The sequence below is a fragment of the Suricata suricatta genome, chromosome 9, assembly GCF_006229205.1.
Source record: "Suricata suricatta isolate VVHF042 chromosome 9, meerkat_22Aug2017_6uvM2_HiC, whole genome shotgun sequence".
NCBI classification, from domain to species: Eukaryota; Metazoa; Chordata; class Mammalia; order Carnivora; family Herpestidae; genus Suricata; species Suricata suricatta.
This window is the reverse complement of record NC_043708.1, coordinates 134,225,093-134,244,077: the sequence shown is the minus strand read 5'-3', so window position 1 is coordinate 134,244,077 and position 18,985 is coordinate 134,225,093. Positions and strand designations below refer to the sequence as shown.

The window sequence follows — 18,985 nt, the reverse complement described above, 5'->3', positions numbered from 1 at the left end:
CGGCCAGAGGCTTCCCAGGTGCCTGCAAATCACGGGACGTCACCTTACAACGCTCCCTAACATGCCGGGTGGGAAAGCGGGCCTGCTCCCGGGTGATGCTGACGCTACCGTGGGGGCCAGGCTTTGAGGGGGTTCATGGCATTTATACTGTTATTTACTCCAGTGGAGTCAATGTGCTTTCATTACAGACACTTTTCCTTTAAGACTAAAACAACTAGGGTGCCTGGGGCGCTCAGTCGGTGAAGCGTCAGATTTTGGCTCAGGTCAGGATCTCTCCGGTTCGTGGGTTGGAGTCCTGCGTCATGCTCTGGGCTGACACCTCAGAGCCTGGAGCCTGCTTTGGATTCTGTCTCCCTCTCTCTCTGCCCCTCCCCTACTCGCGCTCTGTCTCTGTCACTCAACAATAAATGTTAAAAAAAAAATTTAAGATTAAAACCAAACTTAAAGCTGCGGGTTGTGGTAAAGATGCTAAGTGGCCATGCCTAGTGCTGCCAGCCTGGAGCCTGACTTCAGGAGTCCCCGTGGGGGCTGGTCCCGCACGGGCTCGGAAAGGCCACTACTGAGGATGGGGCAACACGGGCAGTCAGGCGAGGCCAGGGACCACAGGAAAACGTCGTCCTCCGAGGGGACAGACTGACAGGGCCCAGCTGCTGCTGGCCTCCGAGGCGCCTCCTGGGGCGCAAAGCTCTGACTCTGCGGGCTCTTTTCCCGGGTGACCCCCTCTCCTTTTTCCTTTTCAGTTGCTTTGGGGGCAGCTTTGGGGCTATGGGCGCTGCCCTGGAATCAGAAGGGCACAGCAGGGCCACTTTCTCTGCTGCAGGCTGCTGAGCCCAGAGCGTGGTGGCAGCTGGAGGCCGGTGACTCAGTCACCTGACACCTGCTTCACACACACCATCCACCGCGAGTGGGGCCCTGAGCCCCGGCTGGGCACGGGCTCCACCGCTGTGCTAGTTCCTGCTCTAGCCTGGGGATGGAGAGAGCCGGGCGTGCCCCTCCCCTGCTTAAATAGGATACTTAATAAGAGAAACGTGACCACAGAGGGCTATGAAGGGTGGGGGATGGGCCCCAGGGGGCGGAACTGCAGCGCAAGGCAGCCTTGGGATTCCCAAGTGTTGCCTTCTGCTGCTGCGTTCTCTCTGTCTCTCTGTCTCTCTCTCTCGTTTCTCCCTCAGCCCCTCTCTGGCGTGGGGTGAGACCGAGCCAGCCTGAAACACAGCGACACTCCCATGGGCAATGTCCTTTACTTTTTCAGTTGCTTATATTTTTATCCTCAGAGCAGACGGAGAGACCGTCAGAAGAGGCGCCAGAACTGGCTTGTTTGTTCTGCTTTTCATGTCAGGCTTTTAAACAAAATTTTTAAAACTGTTTATTTTTGAGAGAGACAGAGCACGAGCAGGAGAGGAAGGGAGGGAGAGGGGGAGGGAGAACCCAAAGCAGGCTCCAGGCTCTGAGCTGTCAGCACAGAGCTGGATGTGGGGGTTGAACCCATGAACCGTGAGATCCTGACCTGAGTGAAGCCAGAGGCTTCACCAACTGAGCCATCCGGTGCCCCTCATGTCATGTTTTAAGTCGAAATGCCTCTTTAAATCAAACTTTCCGACGGAATGGAAGGATAACCCTGAAACAATAATCCCACAGGACACTGGGGAACTCCCCAGGCCCCTCTCGACTACGGACATTGTGACGGCCGTCTTTGGCAGAGGACAGAACCCAAGAAGGCTCTGCCCGGGGCCCATCGCAGCCCCAGCACGATCGAGGCAGGCTGGACGAGAGCCCTGCCACGGGACGCCCTTCCCCACAGATGCTGACCTTCCCAAGGTGACAGCAGGCTGAAGGGGACAGAGTGTCCCGAGGCAGCGTGTGAATGGCCGAGGGGGCGGCAGGCAGGGACACTCACCCGAGAGAGATTTTGGAATGGTCAGGAGGCTTTCGTGCACCAAAGGGTCATCAGCTGCGTTGACCAGCATGAGAGGCACATAAATCTGCAACAGGAAAACACAGCAGAAATAAATGACCGATTCCCTTACTTAGACTGCCCCCACCCCACCGCAGTCAAGGCTCAAATTCAACTTCAACTACCAGACACGCCTTCGAAGCAAATGGCGGAGAGTCCCTGCTCGGTCCGCTGCACAAGTGGACTAGGCTGCCTGTGCTCCCAGGTGGCAGCATGAATGGTGCCAGCAATGGGATGGCATCCCGGCACGTGTGTCCGGGAGCCAAGCTCCCGGTGTCCTAGGGCCCCCGCCCCCCCCGTGCTCTGATGGAGTGAGGGCAGGTGCTCAAGGGGGCCTGCCGGCAAAATCTTCCTGATGAGGCTCACGGCGCTTCCGGTTAGCCCACCTTTCTGACAAGGGGCCTTACAGAGGGTTATGTACATACGCATTCCGTTTACACTCTGTGGGGGGACAAATGGGGCATGCTCCCTCCAGACAAGGGACATTTTCTAGAGGAAGCTGACGGTGAAAAACGAGAGTAGGCCGGTGGATGCTGGGAAGCTCTTAGCGGGGTTGCCTTCAACATCCATCTTAGTAAAACAGCCGTTTTTAGTTTAGGGGAGATGGGCTGACGGGGCACTCAGACGCTGCGGGACAGCCGCGCCCAGCAGCACGGGACTGGCCGTGCTAACCTGGAGGTCTCGGACATCGGCCTGGACAGCTCAGCGGTTCTGGAGTGGCATCAGGGAAGGCCCCTGAAGCCTGGGGGATGACGCTGAACCGGGAGGGGTGGCCGACATGACAGACGGCAGAATTGGGTTCAATTCACCATTGCCTGCTTCAGCGGGGTGAGTGGCGGGCCAGACCGCCAGGGGGGCCTTGACGGGGATAAATGGGAAGTCCTGTGTCTGACTGATTGAGCAATGGCACAAAGACAAGAAGAGACTGGTTTGGTGGTGGCGCAGGTGAAAGCACAGGGAGCTGATGATCGGCCACAAATTTAATCCGCACGAAGCTTACGGCAGCTGCCCAAAACGGCATTCGTAGAAGCCAGTCTGCCTTGCCGACAGACCTGTTCCTCCTCCTTCTGATACAGTAAATACACCTTTTCCTCTGGGCTCACCAGGTCATGGCAGCCACCTGGAGGTCCATCGGAGCCACCACACTAACAAAATGCACAATGGGCAAAAAAAAAAAAAAGGGGGGTCCAGGGTCGTAAGAAATCTACGCAGATTTATGAGGGGCCGTGGCGGGAGCCAGGCAAGATTACACTGTCACATGAAGACTAAGAAAAAACAATGGGTGATGCAGTCATTTTAAGGGCTTTTGCACGGACTTGGGGGCAGACTAGCCCTGCTCTGGATGCGGGGGCCGCGCTGGGATTAATTCGCGGAGGCCACAGAGGCCCGGAGTTTGGTTCACAAACAAAGCCCGAGTCAACAGCTGCGGGGGCTCGAGCCCCAGGAAGCCGGGAGCGGGCTCCTTGTCCAGGGTGCGCAGTGGGAGGAAAGGGACGCTGACGCTGAGCCGCCGCCGGGCGGGGCCGCCACTCACCCTGTGCAGGTACCGCATGCAGCTCTCCTCCTCGTAATACTCCTTCAGGGAGCTGTAGCCGTGGAACTTCCTGGAAAGGAGAGGACGAGGCAACACTTGTCACGGGCCGGATGCAGAGTGGATTTTACCCCTGCTCCGGCCCCACGCTGACGCGTCACAGCAGTGGACGACGCAGAGGCACCAGCGTTAGGGGTTAGGGGCTCCAGGTTCAAATCCTGACTCTGCCGCTTACGGGCTCTGTGACCTCAGGCAGACTCTTTAACCTCTCTGAGCCTCTCTGTGGAACGGAGCCAGAGATGGCACCTTCCTGAACGGCACTGAGATTCATGGCTTTAAATAAAGTGCACGCCAGCAGAGCCATTCAGTGTTCTCTGTAGTAGTTATTAGCAGGGGTTAAATCCTTGAGTCAGAGATGCTACGAAACTGACATTCAAAGGCATGCATGAGAACTTTCCTTTTCAACAAAATTCTTCCTGGCCAAGTAACCCAGACCCCTGTGAATTGGAATGAAATATGTATCAGGTAATGGGCATGAGACAGAGACTGAGTTACGATTCCGCCCACCCACGGGGCAGTAGTCAGAAACTGACATTTAACTGCGCCTTTGAAGTTCCGGCAGGAAAGTCCTGTAGGTTTGCTGTACCCAGAGCCCTGTGTATCCTGGGGCCCTGATACCAACAGGCCGAGTCACCCCAGGCCAGAGGATCTCTGGAAACCTCTTTCTGATGCACATTAGGGCTGCTGGCATCTGAATGGTGGTTTTGTTCTATTCTGACTGGTGCCTCCCCCAAGGCTGTGGCTCTCCCCTCCACTGCCAGGCCCTGAGGACATCTTTGCCTGGGAATCCTCTAGAAAGTTCCGGCTGCACTGCCAGGTCTACTCGACAGGGAGTGCAGACATCACCTCTGGGACACCCATCTGCATGAAATCTGTCCCTTTGTGGTCCCAGCAGGCTGGGAAAGCACTCCAGGCCGCCAGTACTACTGGTGAAGAAAATTGCTACGATCCAACATCGTTCAGAAGGAAGAGAGCTTTGGGGAGAGTTGAACACCATTCTCTCTGGGGCTTTAAAAAATTCAGATGGCGGCGCCTGGGTGGCTCAGTCAGTTAAGCGTCCGACTTCAGCTCAGGTCATGTTCTCGTGGTACATGAGTTCAAGCCCCGTGTCGGGCTCTGTGCTGAAAGCTAAGAGCCTGGAGCCTGCTTCAGATTCTGTGTCTCCCTCTCTCTATCTGCCCCTCCCCTGCTTGTGTTCTCTCTCAAAAATAAATAAGCATTAAAAAAAATTCAGATGATGAGTGGGGAAATTGAAATGTTTGGATTCTTTCTCATTAGTACCACAATAAAGTCGCATTTCCCATCTTAAGTGAGAGTGGGTAGGTAGAATCTATTCTCAACTTCTGAGCATACCAGCGATTTTCTAGTTTCTATTTCCTTTGTGTAACCGTTAACAGGCTTATGTCAAGGTTGCTTGGTGTAAGCAAGCTACTAAAATCCCGTAAGGAAGCTAAGTCCTTTCAGATCAATACCTGTCTATCTACTAGATGAACACTAGCTTGCTTTCGATCACGCACAAAGGTATCAAATAGTCACTAAGAAAAAGGATGCTGTTTTTAAAGACAACAATGAGGTTAGAGATCAACGCTGCCTTTTCCAGCTAAGGCTAAGCTCGGTTGGAAACCATGGGTGCTAGGAAAGAGGACACTGTCAGGGTCCTAGCGGCAGGTGCCCGAAGGGGGTGGGCAGGAAGGATGAAGGAACGAAGTGGGTGGGGTTTGTGCATTACACTCAGGAGAGACTCACTGCCCCACAGTTTTCTGTTTTCAAGCACAGCCCTCTTCATCTATTTCTTGTTCTTTACTTTTTGTAGACATATAGCTAAGTACAAGAAATACTTCCTTCTCCTGCTAATGCAAATTACGTGGCCCCTGATCCCTGCCCCAGGGTCAGAGCCGGGCAGGTGGGATGCGGACTGTGGACAAGAGGGTGTGCACAGCCCGCTCCCTGGTTTTCAAGCTCAGTTATGCCGCGCGAGAAGGCAGAACGAGTGGAGAGATCCTCTTCTTGTTTTCTAGGAACTACTAGAAATTTGGATTTTTCTGTGCAATCTTCACAAAGGGAAAAATAAGAAAGCTCTTATTCAAAGGGGGAAAAAAGTCCTTAATGCTGAAGTGGGCGGAGGGAAGCTCTGGAGGCCAGCGCTGGCCTGCAGCCCCCCCCCCCCCCCCCCCCCCCCCCCCCCCCCCCCCCCCCCCCCCCCCCCCCCCCCCCCCCCCCGCACATGGACGTACCTCATCACGTTGTCATCGATCTGCATCAGAGATGTGGCTGTGTACAGACGGCTCAAGTCTGTGTCCTCCAGGCTCTGGGGTTTCTTAACGTGGTCTCCGAAGAGAGCTTGCCTAGAACGAGACACGACGGCAAACAGAACAAAAAGGAGATGATGAACCAGATTATCGTGCTGTACACTCGAAACACCTTACAGTTTTATTTTTCAGCTCAAGAAAGCTGAAAACACATTTAAAGGGCAGATGATAACCGAGAGCAGAGCCCACTTTCTGGCCCAGGGGCGCAAGCCGGGGAGAGTCTCTGACAAGGGATATGGGGGAGGTCAGACTCTCCCAGAGGATGAGCTCGCAATGTTGACGTCTGAATAACTGCAGGAAGATGGTTGTCAAGGTCTTATCTTCCCTTTCAGGGGAAGCCAGACAAACTAGAGATGGGGTCTGAGCTTAGGTGAGTACTGTCACCCTTGAACAATGTGGGGGGAGGGGCGCTGGCTTCCAGCGCAGTCAAAAATCCACATAGAACGTCTGACTCCCCCGAAACTTAACTCTTGATAGCTTACTGTTGACCGGACACCTTGTTGAGAACACAGACAAAAATAACACATATTTCGTACGTTACATGTATTATAACTGTATTCCTACAAGAACAAAGCTAAGGAAAAAAAAGGTTATAATAAAATCATAAGGAAGAGGAAATACATTTACAATAAAAAACTATAAAAAATCCACGAGGGGCGCCTGGGTGGCTCAGTCCACTGAGCCTCGGACTTCATTTCAGGTCATGATCTCAAGGTTCGTGGGCTCAAGCCCCACATGGGGCTTGCTGCTGTCAGCACTCTGGATCCTCTGCCCCACCCTTTTCTCTGTCCCTCCCCTGCTTGCACTCCCCCAAAATTAAATAAATATTTTTTAAAAATATATAAAAACATCCACATATAGGTGGGTCTGTGCAAAGAACACCCAAATTGTTCAGGGGTCAACTGTTATCACAAATCCTTCACCGCAGGGGGTCTTTGGAAGGGCTCTATGGTGAGTGGTGGATGGTCAGCCAAACAGAGTGGCAGGGGTGGGGGGGGAGGGCTTATCTTTACACTGGTGTCGACATCACCTCTTTCTCTTTAGGAGCCGTTTCAGTCACTTAATCAGGAAGACACTGGTAAGCCCGTTTAGCATTTAGCATTGGGGCAAACCAACGGCTCTCCACCGCGTTAGCTAAAAAGTTTACATAAGAGCTTAGAATAATCACGTCTATTAAGAACAAGATTCATCTTGAGAGGATGATAATAAAGGTAGAGATCAAAACATGCACGTTCGGACCCTCAGCCCCTGCACGGTCTCAGGCACACAGCGGAAGGAGGCCTGGCCTCCAGTGGGGAAGGTCTTAGTGGTTCTGGTGTCTACTCACTACCCCCCCTCAAAGAGAAACACGTTTCTTTAACGTTTTCCCCCCAAAAAGATTATGAGGAAGACTGTATACCTACAGTTTAGAATTCACAATTTATTTATTGTTATTATTTTTATTTAACATTTATTTATTTTTTTGAAAGACAGAGAGAGAAAGAGCATGAGTTGGGGAGCGGGGGGGAAGGCTCAGAATTGAAAGCAGGCTCCAGGCTCTGAGCAGTCAGCACGGAGCCTGACATCGGGCTCGAACCCACGAACCATGAGATCATGCCCTGAGTCGAAGTCGGAGGCTTAACTAAGCCACCCAGGAGCCCCTAGGGCTCACCATTTAAAGGGCTCCTACAATTTCTAAATGTTTGGCTTTCTGTAGTAAATTAAAAAAACATAAATACACCTAGAGCACAAAGGGCTCTCAGTTCGTTAAGAATCACATGATAGACCTTCTGGACTAATTAATTAGTGGCAAGACTGCGCCCTGTGGCCAAACGAATGTTCCGTGGGAAGAGTCCCTGCCCGGTCCAGAGGCGTGGGAAGGCAGACAGAGGACCCGCACTTGGTGTCGGAGACTGGGCCTCAACCCTTCCGGAACGTCAGCAAATCCCCAGGCCCGCGTGAACCCCCACTGAGCCACAGCTGACTCACAGCTGAGACCCAAACACCAGGAGCTGAGGGAGAACAGCTGACATCCGGTCAGCCCAGGGGACAAAAGTCTCCTTCTGGACCTCCCCGCACCCGTCACAAGGGCCCAGCAGCTTGGCGGCCCGAGGGGCCTGGGAGCACCAGCCTTGCCCTGGCCACGTGGACCCCGCCCACGGGAAGCCCAATCTGGGGGCCCTGGCAGGGGCAGGCAGTACCATACTTTCTCTTAAACCCTGAACTCAGGGAATCAGTCAGATCGCCGTTCCTGGGATGGCAGCAAAAACCCTCTACAATTGTTCTGCTTGAGCACCTGCGATGTGCCAGGCTCTGGGGGGATCAGGACCAGCCCAGGCCGCCCGTGCTTTACAGTTTAGTTCAAGACACAGAAGTCTCACCGGGGAAGCAACAGAAAAACACCCCGGGGGTGAAGGAGTTGGCCTCACAGGAGAACGGACATGGACCTAAAGGATGGGCAGATGTGATAGGCAGGGCATTGTGGGTGAGACCCCGGTGGCGTGGGAGAGGCCAGAGGGCCCGGGAGCCTCCCAGTGGCCCGGTCCGGCTAGAGGGAAGGCAGGTGCAGGGGCAGGGGGGGTGTGTGGCTGTCAACACTCATAAGGATACAGGCATCACGAACACTTCCTGACCTCTGCTGCACGGTGGGCGCTGCTCTGAGCTTGGTCGGGGCTACCCTGTGAGCAGGAGCGGGGCACGGCCAGCATGGGGGCCACACAGAGGCGGCACAGGAGCCGTCTAAGGAGAGAGGTCCCCAGACCACGCCAAGGCCCCCTCAGGATCGCTCTGGTGGGGAAAGAATGGTGTCGGAAGGCTCCTCGTCTTGGGTGTGCGGGGAATCATGACGGCGGAAAGCGAGCTGGCGGATGTGGTAGCTGGGACCAGCTGGCTCCTAGCAGGTCCCAAAGCAGTCGGCAGAGAGCCTGCAGCAGCCCTGCCGTTATGATTTTCCCAGAGAAACACGAGTTCTGGCTTTTTGTGACTCGGAAATCAGCTCAGAAAGGAACGGTTTCCCGAGAGAACGGAAGGCGACGCACCTGTGCGAGAGGATGATCTTCTTCATGTTGTCGGCCATGAGGAAGTTGTAGAAGCGGCGGCACTGGTCCCACTGCATGAAGGTCTCCTGGGCCCTGGAAGAACCGCAGGGGGGGTGAGAGACCGCGCCCTGGGGACGCCCTGGAGGCCACACTACAGGACGTCCTGGAGGGACACGCTGGAGGGATGTGCTGGAGGATGCCTTGGAGGGACGCGCTAAGGGACTTGCTGCGGGGGCGCGCTGGCACCCAGAGAAGGGGCTCACAGCACCTCCCCTTGGAGGAGGCGGCACTGGCTCCCGCCCCAGAACCCGGGTCTGTGCGGGGTGGACCCGAGCTCTCGGAACTCCACGGCCTCGGTGCTGAACTCGAGGCCCCGGCGAGGACGCTCTCTGGGGATACAGGCTTTGTGGCTGACAGTCCTGACCCCCCCCCTTGCAGCACCGTGGCCCTCCCTCAGTCACAGAACCTGCCAGTACTGGCATGTGAACACCTCTCTTCGGCTTCCTATTTGGCAGTTTTTGGGCTTATGGAAGGTGGGCGCAAGGGGAGGGAGGGTGTGGGGAGGTGCAGCGCTGGGAGAAACCTCATAGAAGTTGGGCTGCCTTCCGAGAGGCAAAGGGAAATCCCACAAGGTGGGCTTTCTTTTGATTGGCCTAGGAACGCTGAAGGGGCCAGGAACCGGAAGGAGGAGACAGGCGATTGGTCCTCTCTGGGCACGGCAGTGGGGCTGGGTCTCAAGTCTTTCTGCCCCTCGAGCCGCCAGCAGGACTAGGCCTGGCTGACGTGAGGGTCGCCGCCTGAGCCCCCAGCGGTAACGGGCAGGCAGTGTTACCCGCACTCTAGATCATGCTTCCACCACGCACTCAGAAGGGTCAAGGGGAGGTGCACCTGCGCGGCAGAGGTCCTTGGCCACATGACCGGCGAGCAAACGCCACTGTGCCAATTCCCACCGCCTGGCTCGGCCCTCCCTGCTCCGTGCTCTCGCCCCTGGTGTGGCCCCAAACCCCACGGAGTCCGTGCTGACCCCCACCCGTGGTTCATAGGTATTTTTTTTTTTTAAATCCAGAGAGTTTTTAGAAGTTATTTCCCCAAGGCTGCCACCCTTCAATTTTGGAACGGCAAACATTTCCTATAATACCGTGGTTAAAAACTAAGAGGTAGTGGGAAGTTAAAAGTAAAAGGGTTTGTGGCTTTAATGGTCTGTGACATGCTCGTAAAGCAAGGGCTCACGCCCTACCGCTGCTGTCAAAGGTCAAAAGGCTGTTCTAGAAATGCACAGGGGGGCTCCCCAAAAGCTGCAGAAACAGAAAGGATGGGCCAGATCACCGTGGGTGGGACCCTAACTAAGGCAGGGATCTGGACACCTGCCTCTTTGAGCAGGGAGGGAGGTCACCCAATCCACGAACCAGAACTTGCTTCCTCCGCCGGCTTCCCCTCCTCTGACCCTGAACCCAGGCTGCCGGCTCCTCAAAGAGCTGACAGTGTCATGATCCCCACCTTGTCTCGCCTCTGTCCCTTTCTTCCCTTACTGACTTCCTAACTGCTTTGGTTAGCACGTCCGTCGTTCTAGAGGGGACGGGGAAGGCAGGAAGCGGGAGGTGCTGGTCATAAACGGAAGACCTGAAGGCCGCACTGCAGAGGCTCTGGGGGACGCGCAGGGGCCCGGGCCCGAGGAGGACGGGGATCAGGATGCCAGAGTCACCGTTTCCCTCCATCAGTGCTGGCTGATGCTGATGCCCAGCACCTCTGCTCTATACAGGCCTGCCTCTCACCACCTTTGGGTGAAAAACTAAGGAAACGAAACTTAATTTTATATTCATTTAATAAATCATCATCAAGGGCAATGTGCTATAAAATGCACGTGTTATAAAATCCATATTTTTTTAAAAGGCCTGATTTCTTCGATACTGACAACAACTTACAGAAGGAAATCCGAGAGGAGAATCTATCGACTAAAAGAAACTTAGGAGACAGATGGACACACGCCACGCACAGGCATTCTGTGGATCCCGATCAAATAAACCAGACGCTAAAATACTTCTGTGAGACAATCAGGGAAATCTGAACACTGGGTAGAAATGGGATTTTAGGGAATCATTCACTTCTTGGCATGATCATGTAAGAAAAAGTCCTTAGAGTCTATCAGTGGAAACTAGTAAGGTATTTTCAGATGAAATGATATGATGCCTGGGGTTTGCTTTAAAATAATCCAGTTTCCAGGGGGCAGGGTGTACCTGAGGTGTGTGTGTGTGGGTGGGGGGAAGTGCCCAGGAGCTAGGCATCGTTTAAGTGGGGGATGGGCACCCACGAATTCAATATCCTTCTCTTTTTATAAATGCCTGATATTTACCATAGTCATGAAGAAGGAAGAAGAAAAAGAAAGGAAATAGAAAAATCATTTTAGATTATGAGCTACTGAAAATTATTTGGCCTGCTAAGGAGATCAACATTCAAAGAGATACAGAGGAAAGTCAAAGTCCGTCTTAGCTGAGTAACTGTGAGCCTCAACAATCATTTTCAGGGATGGCAGAGAGACCGGTGGGCTGTGTGGAACCGTAATGCGGTTCATATTGAGGCCAAACTCCCGTTTTGCTGCCCTGTTTTTGCAGTGAGAGGAGGCAGGAGCAGGCCGGTGCGGCGAATGGGCCTGGGGCCTTGGGGCGGGTGGTGGCATGAAGGTCTCAGGAGACGTCCAGGCCACCCGGCTGGGGAGAGTCAGAGCAGGGACCTGAATACGGCCCATCCAACCCCACCACGCAGTGCACCAGACTGCAGACGCCACTTCACCTCACCAAGCCTCATCTGACAAATCGGGGGGTTGACTGGGAGAATCCATTTCATACTGACTGCTCTACGGCCGAGGGATCTAGAAAGCTCCATCACAGGCCTGCCAGAGGCCACCCTGGGGACCCTCCTGGTGTTCCGCTGCTTCTGCTAATGGCAGATGTGGTGGGTGGAGAGCTGGCCAGCTGGGGGTGGGAAGGGGTCTGGACTCTGGCCCCCGCTGAGGAGACCTGGGGGATGGGCGGGCCGCTGAGAAAGAGGCAGCGTGTCTCCTAAGGACGCGACAGACGTCTGCCTGGAAACCGAGGCGAATCGATCAGGAGGGGAGAGGACATTCCGCTGAAATGCCGACAACATGGCGGACTGGCTGCCAGCAACTGGGAAAGGAGAGGGAAGGAGAGACCATTACGGCCTCGGGTAGTGACAGTCCCCGGGCAGGACACACACAGGGTGAATGAAACTCAGGGGAGAGCAAGCGAGAGCTCCCAGGCATCATCAGGACTCGCTAACAGGGGACCAGACCCGGGAGGACCCTGGGTGGCTATGAGGGAAGCTTCCAGCAAGAGAAGCAGAGAAGTGCCCTCTGGTAAGGAAACACATTCCTGTGTTAAGCCCAAGGTCCAAGGCGGAAAAACGCTTGGGTGAGATCTGAGAGACGCTGTTTAACGCAAGCCACAAACTGGGCACCAAAGAGGGGGGACTCTGGCTCTGTGGACAGTGACTGAGTCCTTTGACTTGGCCAAACAGCAGAACCTCTGTGTTCTTCTCTTCCTTCTTCTTCTTTTTTAGTATTTATTTATTTTTAAGAGAGGAGAGAGGGCGAGCGAATGAATCCCAAGCAGGTTCCATGCTGTCAGCGCAGAGCCTGATGCAAGGCTTGAACCCACGATCCACAGATCAGGACCTGAGCCGAAATCAAGAGTTGGGCACTTAACGGACTGAGCCACCCAGGTGCCCCTCCTCACTACTTTTAAAGTTTATGTATTTGGGGAGAGATGAGAGAGTGGGGGAGGGGCAGAGAGCCAGGGAGAGGGAGAATCCCAAGCAGGCTCCACAGTATCCTCCCTACTTTTAAGATACACATTCTTTTACGTTACACGTTTGCTTTCTAAACATAAAACCTTCCTTGTTTTCCACTGTGACTTGTGGATAGTATTTTATGACTGCTCTCTCCTAGCTTCGCCCTACAGAGTCATACTGTACTGGGGCAAAGCCAAGACCAGCCTTGAACAGCGTGGCCTCTGAGAGGAGGGACAGTGGAGCCTCTGGACCCGAGAGACCCCAGCAAGCACATTCCTGGCTGGCAGCCGGCTCAGGGGCAGAGCTGACCTGCAGAAAGGCCCTCGCCTCCAGCTAGTTCCGGTTGAGAGTGTGAGCGAAAGAAAACCACCTCTATACAGGGGGTGGGTCCAGAATCCTTCACTCCAACCAGCGGGGCTTTGGGGTGGGACGGGGCACGGAGCTCGGCCAAGGGTAGGGACGGCTGCCCGCTGGCCCCCTCTCTGCCTCATCAGAATATTTCCCCTTAGGATGTCCTTTCACAGGAATGGGATTACTAAGTGAAAGGCTCTGTCACCCTCATTTTTCTGAGAGGAAAGAATAAGCAATAAAGAAGAAACAAAAATCCCCAAGACACCGAGTACAAGTCATCTGGTCAGCTTCACACCCCAGTGGTGGAAAAGCTGAGCGTTCTTCTAGGTTGGAGCTCTGCCCACAGTTTTGTCTATACTTCGCAGATTTTCCTTGTTGGCTTGGCCCTGGTACAAAATTACTCATTGTTAAAACTGGCGCACAGTTCTTGCCTCCTAAACACAGATCTGATGAAGGGACAAGTCTACAGAGGGACTGGATGAATGACAGCCCTTGCTTTTGCCATCAATGCAGCCACAGGCTGGAGTTGGCCCACTCAGAGCAAACGAGAGAATCCACACACCATTTGGCCGTAAGAGTGGTGCCCGGTCTTCCCCGGACCGGGAAGCCGGCTGAAAGCACGGCGCTGAGACCCGGCAGTGCCCCCACGCTTACACTTCCGGAGATCGGGGAACTTGCCTGGGGGTCCTTTAAGGGGCCCCTGCCCCCTGCCTGGGCACTGTGCCTACCCTCACCTCACCTACCCTCGCCTCCTTCCAGATCCCTCCCCACGGGCCTCCCTCCTTGACCGACTTCCTCGGCGCCCAGATGCCTAGTGTGGGACCTTCTGGTGACACGTATTTGTTGGCTTGCTGCTTTGGAAACATCCTTCTCTCATTGTGAACTGCTGGGAGGTCCTCAGACACAGGCTCGCTCTTGTCCCCTAACTGCAATGACACACTTGGATATTAACCATATTATTACTGGCAGATTCTGCACCGCAAGACTGTTGAGGGCTCCCTTAGGAACGAAGACTTGATTTGACCTGAAACCGGTCCCCCGAAAAAAGCTTCCCTTCCCTTTACTTTAGGCTCCACGGGGCAGGGAATTGTCCTGCCTTGTTCATGGCCGTGTCCCTGTTACCCACAGGGGTGGCTTAGCTGAATGAACCAAATGGATCAAGGAATGAATCGATCTGCACGTAACCTTCTGGCATTTCTACTTCTCCCTCTCACGCTCCTGGCCGGTCACCACTCACTGCATGAATTTAGAATCAAGAGGCTTCATAGGCAAGTTTCAAATGGTTAATTCAACCAGAGTTACGCCGAGTCTGACCACACACGTTTCCAGGACTGGCTGGCAGCTGTTTGTGCTGAGGGAACTAGGCTAAGTCTACTAGATAGCAGGCGATTTCGGGTTCTTGTTCCTCCTTCTGGATGGTTCCGCACATCATCCATCAGCTTCTCTAGCAGCAGCTAGGCTCTGCTAACTACGCCAAGTGGGCATGGCTGCTGGGCCTTGGGTTGGCTCTGGCTACAGGGGTGGTGCGCTACTGGGGTGAGAAGCCGCGGGAGGGGAGGCGTCACGGACAAGCGGTTCTCGAGACTCAACTAGAGATTTACCAGCAGCATAGAGTCCCGTGCGGCCCCTGCGGAGGCAGAGAGCCCTCCCTGCTCCACCTCGTCGTAGAGGAAACATGGCTGTCATCGTCCCAGTGCTGAAAAGGCTCATCGCCCTCAAGCCTTGGCAGGAAAAAAAGGTGACACTGGTTTTAAGTGAGGCACGGTCCATGGCACCCGCACACACAGGGCGATGGGGACTCCCTGACCTGCCTCCCCTTCCAGAACGTCTGTGGGGCCACAGGATCGCAGGCCTAGCGTGGGTTCTCTGTGCTCCCGAGTAAAGTCACCTCCTTCTCTCCTTATTGTACGAGGTTGATGTGATATTGAGTAAGTATGAAGATCTCTGAGGTTGCAAAGCAAGGTGGTGTAGACTGTCTGCAAAATGGAAGGCACTTCGCTGAGCCTAAACTTCTCTTAAGCTCCCTTTGCTTTAGCGCAAACGCTAGTTCACCGCACGCGCGGGTCATATGCTCTTGCCAACAGCAGGTGGCGCCACTGCAGCAAAATGAACGGACGCTGCAGTGGCTGAAGATTTTGAGTCTTGGGGGAGGGGGAAAAAAGAAAACAAACCTGTCCTACGTTGGCCCACTTATCAAATGCTGTGCTCTCTGAACAGAGGCCGGGCTCACAGCACCGGTTGAGGGAGGGGCTCTGGTGATTCCAATCTTACAGGGCATAGAAGGCTTGCTGAAAACGGGACCCTTTGTCAGGCGGGAGCAGGCGTGGTCCGCACGCCAGGACCTGCTCCCCGGAATCCTGTGGGAAAGAGCTTACCATCCCAGCTGCTGGGCAGGGTGGGACTTTGGTTAACCCCCGTTAATGGTCTTGAATTGGGAACTGGAGATTTCTAGCCAAGGTAAAAGGGCGTGTCCTTCGGTGGGCTTCCCAGAGCACCGAGGGGAGTGAGAGGGAGGACTCCCGGCAGGAGGATGAGGGCACTAACTTGCTCCTGTGACACTAGAGTTGGAGGGGCCTCAGGTACCCAGGCCCAATGGCTGCTAAACATCAGAAGTCACTTGCGGAATGTGTCCAAATGCAGATTCCTTGGCTTCATGCCCCAGATTCCAGAGCCCAGGTCTGCAGGGCTGGGGCCCAAGACACTGGATTTATTTCTAAGATGGCCTCCCCAAGGGATTCTTAATGCAGTGAAGCTGTCACCAGTTCACCAGACTGGTCCTTGTGACCCATGGCCTCGCCTTCTTGTCTCACAATGAATGATGGTCACTACCAGTCACTGACGGACTCTCTGCACGTCTGCCCTGCACACGTGTGTGCTCCTCTGACCCTCACAGCAGCGCTACGCAGCTGGTACTATTTATTATTATTTTCTCCCCATCGCGCAGACGAGGAAAACTGGAACCCCGGCCTTGGCCCTGGAACTCAGGAAGGGTTCCAACAGGGATGTTTTTTCAAGTCTTCTTTCGAGCCCATTTAAATCTTCCCTCTAGGCCAGCTTTACGCCTCATGGGCAGAGGCTGAATTCTAGGCTTGTATTTGCCCTTTGGATGTGCTGGCTTCAAATTCCAGTTATTACATCTTTTTGGAAATAACACACAGCCTCTCCCTATCAGCAAATGCGGAAACAGGTTTAAACTGCAGTGGGAGAGACACGGGAGGGCGAAAGGAAGGAATCATTTCTTAGCTCTAGGGACTGTTTGGTATTACGTTGGATCAATGAGGGAGACTTTCTTTACTTTCTTGTGCAATACTGGATTTCTTCAAGGGATCTTTAATAGTTGGTCAGACCCACGTGTAGTACACAAGCCGTTATCGTGAAGGGTGGGTACGGGACAAGTGTGAATGCATTTGGAGAGTCTGGAGAGGTGGGCATGAAGGAACACGGGTGTGTGTGTGTGCACACGTGTGGGGACTCTCGAGAGATCTGGGCCACGCGGATGCCAAGGGGGAGTGAGAGCAGATGACTAAACCCTCTTGGGATCCACCCTGCAGGGGGGTCGCCTCCCTCGTGGTGATGTCTGGGACGCCACACGGAGACTAGGATTTGAAGGTGAGGGCACAGATTCAACGGTGTCTACACACCCCTTGCCCGTGCCTTCTGAGACTCAACTCCTCCCCAGGCGGGAGGCGTCTGGGGTCATCAGGCCCAGCGCCCAGATTCTGGGTGGCCGGTCTCTTGTGTTCTTTCACAAACCCACCATCCTGAACTCTTGGAGCACGAGCAGACAGGATCAGCTCACAGGGAAAGCGCACCTTATTCAGTTACAGCTCTGCTCCCCGCATACAGATGCGGATCAGGCTTAGGGGTCTGGTAAGACAAGGCCCCTGTGTGACGTGGAAGCAAACCGAGGTGCCTTCAAGACCCAGACATCTCCGCACTTCCTCTGGTCTTCCCAGACCAGCACTGGAGCCCTGACTGGGGCACCTCGGTGAGCGGGGCGCAAACGCAAGGCCCCGATGGAGGAGAGAGGTGGGCGCGGGCGGTGGCCGCCACTCACCTCAGAGCGCTGTAGCCCTGGCACACGCTGACGCAGCATAGGACCTTCTCTTGGTTTGCCTGGGTCTCTCCCAGGTATTTGCACACGATGTTCCCGCCCAGGCTAAAGCCCACGACGACCAGCTGGGTCTGCGGATAGGTCTTCTTGATGTAGTTGACCATGGCTCCGAATTCCCAGGTGCAGCCTGTGGGCAGAGGGGTAAGGCCACTCCGTCATTTTAGGTGCAACAGAGACTGGAGGAAACGTGAGCTGGAGGGTTACTAAATAGTGACAGGGAGAGGGTGTGTGTGTGTGTGTGTGTGTGTGTGTGTGTGTGTGTGTGTAGAGAGAGAGAGAGGGAGGGAGAAGGAGACATATACAGACAGGTAATTCTCTTGGGCTACCTGGAGAGAAGTTTCCAGATGCTCCTCCGTAGAGGAGGGGTGCCCATGACGAGAGGTGCCATGTATCAAACAGGTGCACAATGCTCTTGGAAGGTGGGTTGTGGAAAAACCTTCCAGATGCGCATGGAAATCAAAGCAGATATGCATGGGGCACCTGGGCGGCTCCGACTCTTGATTTCAGCTCAGGTCTGGATCCCAGGGTCGTGGGGCGAAGCCCTGCGTCGGGATCCATGTTCAGCGTGGAGCCTGTTTAAGGTTCTCTCTCCCTCTCTCTCTCTGCCCCTCCCCCCTCTCAAAAATAGAAATAAGTAATAAGCAAATAAATAAACACCTAAATAAAACCGATATTCAGGGTGTGCATGAGCACACTTGTCCACGCACAGATGCACACAAAAGCCGGAGCAAAACCCTTCGGGATTAGCTTCTTAGGCTCCAAAACAGGACTCTATCCCCCAGGGCACATGACTCATGGTGTTAAGAAAAGCACCAAGTGGATGTTTTTACAGGATCCTCTTGTCCACATGGGGGAAGGAAGGAAAGACAAACTTCAGCCCAGAGGGACGGCCAGGATGCTCTCTGGGATTAGGATGAAATGGTTTTGATGACGTAAGGACAGAGGGCCAAGGGAGTAAGACGCATTCAGAGGGACACAGGGGAGACCTCTAAACGGAGAGGCCCTTGTCTGCCCAGGAGGGACGGCCTCAGCTGGCCCCACGGGGAGGCCCGCGAAGCCATGTTCAGCAGGTTTTGCTAAGAGGAGGAGGTTAGTGCCAGACGTGGGTGAGGGGTTTTGTCACATCCTTCCTAGACCCAGGCCCAGGCTCTTCAGAGAGCCGACTTGAAATAAAACCTAACAGGGAGACGTAGGGATGTTGGTAAGACTCGCACACATGACACGCCAGCGTGAGGAGACTGTGGATTTATAATGGAAACACGGGGCACCTGGGGGGCTCTGTGGCCTAAACGTCCGACTCTTGGTTTTGGTTCAGGTCATGATCTCACAGTTTGTGAGTTCAAGCCCCACACAGGGCTCTGTGCTGATCATGCAGAGCCTGGTTGGGACTCTCCCCTCTCTCTCTGCCCCTCCCCTGCTCGCTTGTGTTCTCTCTGTCTCAGAACAAATATATTTTTAAAAACTTTACAGTGGAAGTGAGCGGTTGACCTTGGCACCAGCTCAGAGGTTCTGACACCCCTCATGAGAGCTCAACAGTTTCTTCCCCGACCAGCAAGCCGTGGGGGAGGCCGCCATCTCAGTCTGCGGCAAGTGCCTCTTACAGCGGCTTCTCACAGAGGGCACAGCCCAGGCCAGGCCGGCACAGCCCGTGGAAGGCTTCTCAAACTGCAGCGTGTATAGAATCATCCGGAGAGACAGGATGTTCGCAATGGACCTCCCTGGGCCTCACCCCCAGAGAGCTGACTCAGTAAAATGGCGGCCACGCCCAGGAACCTGCATTCAAAAGTTTTCGGGATAGATAAAACTTGCACACAAAATTTAAGTAATATTAGAGATGTGGTAATT

The 18,985-nt window shown here is 54.3% G+C and overlaps 1 protein-coding gene across 4 annotated transcripts in view; it reads right to left on the bottom strand.

The window, feature by feature from the left end:
* Window positions 1–18,985, bottom strand: part of ABHD2 (abhydrolase domain containing 2) — a 108,228-nt gene that overhangs the window by 6,192 nt on the left and 83,051 nt on the right. For 3 of the 4 annotated variants that reach the window (XM_029952053.1, XM_029952054.1, XM_029952052.1), the window contains 6 exons: window positions 17,084–17,267; window positions 14,628–14,747; window positions 8,872–8,964; window positions 5,780–5,890; window positions 3,489–3,558; window positions 1,898–1,982 (listed from right to left, as the gene is read on the bottom strand). In XM_029952053.1, coding sequence (XP_029807913.1) covers window positions 1,898–1,982; window positions 3,489–3,558; window positions 5,780–5,890; window positions 8,872–8,964; window positions 14,628–14,747; window positions 17,084–17,267 — 663 coding nt within the window. The remainder of the gene's footprint in view (window positions 1–1,897; window positions 1,983–3,488; window positions 3,559–5,779; window positions 5,891–8,871; window positions 8,965–14,627; window positions 14,748–17,083; window positions 17,268–18,985) is intronic. The other variant, XM_029952055.1, reaches the window with a different exon arrangement.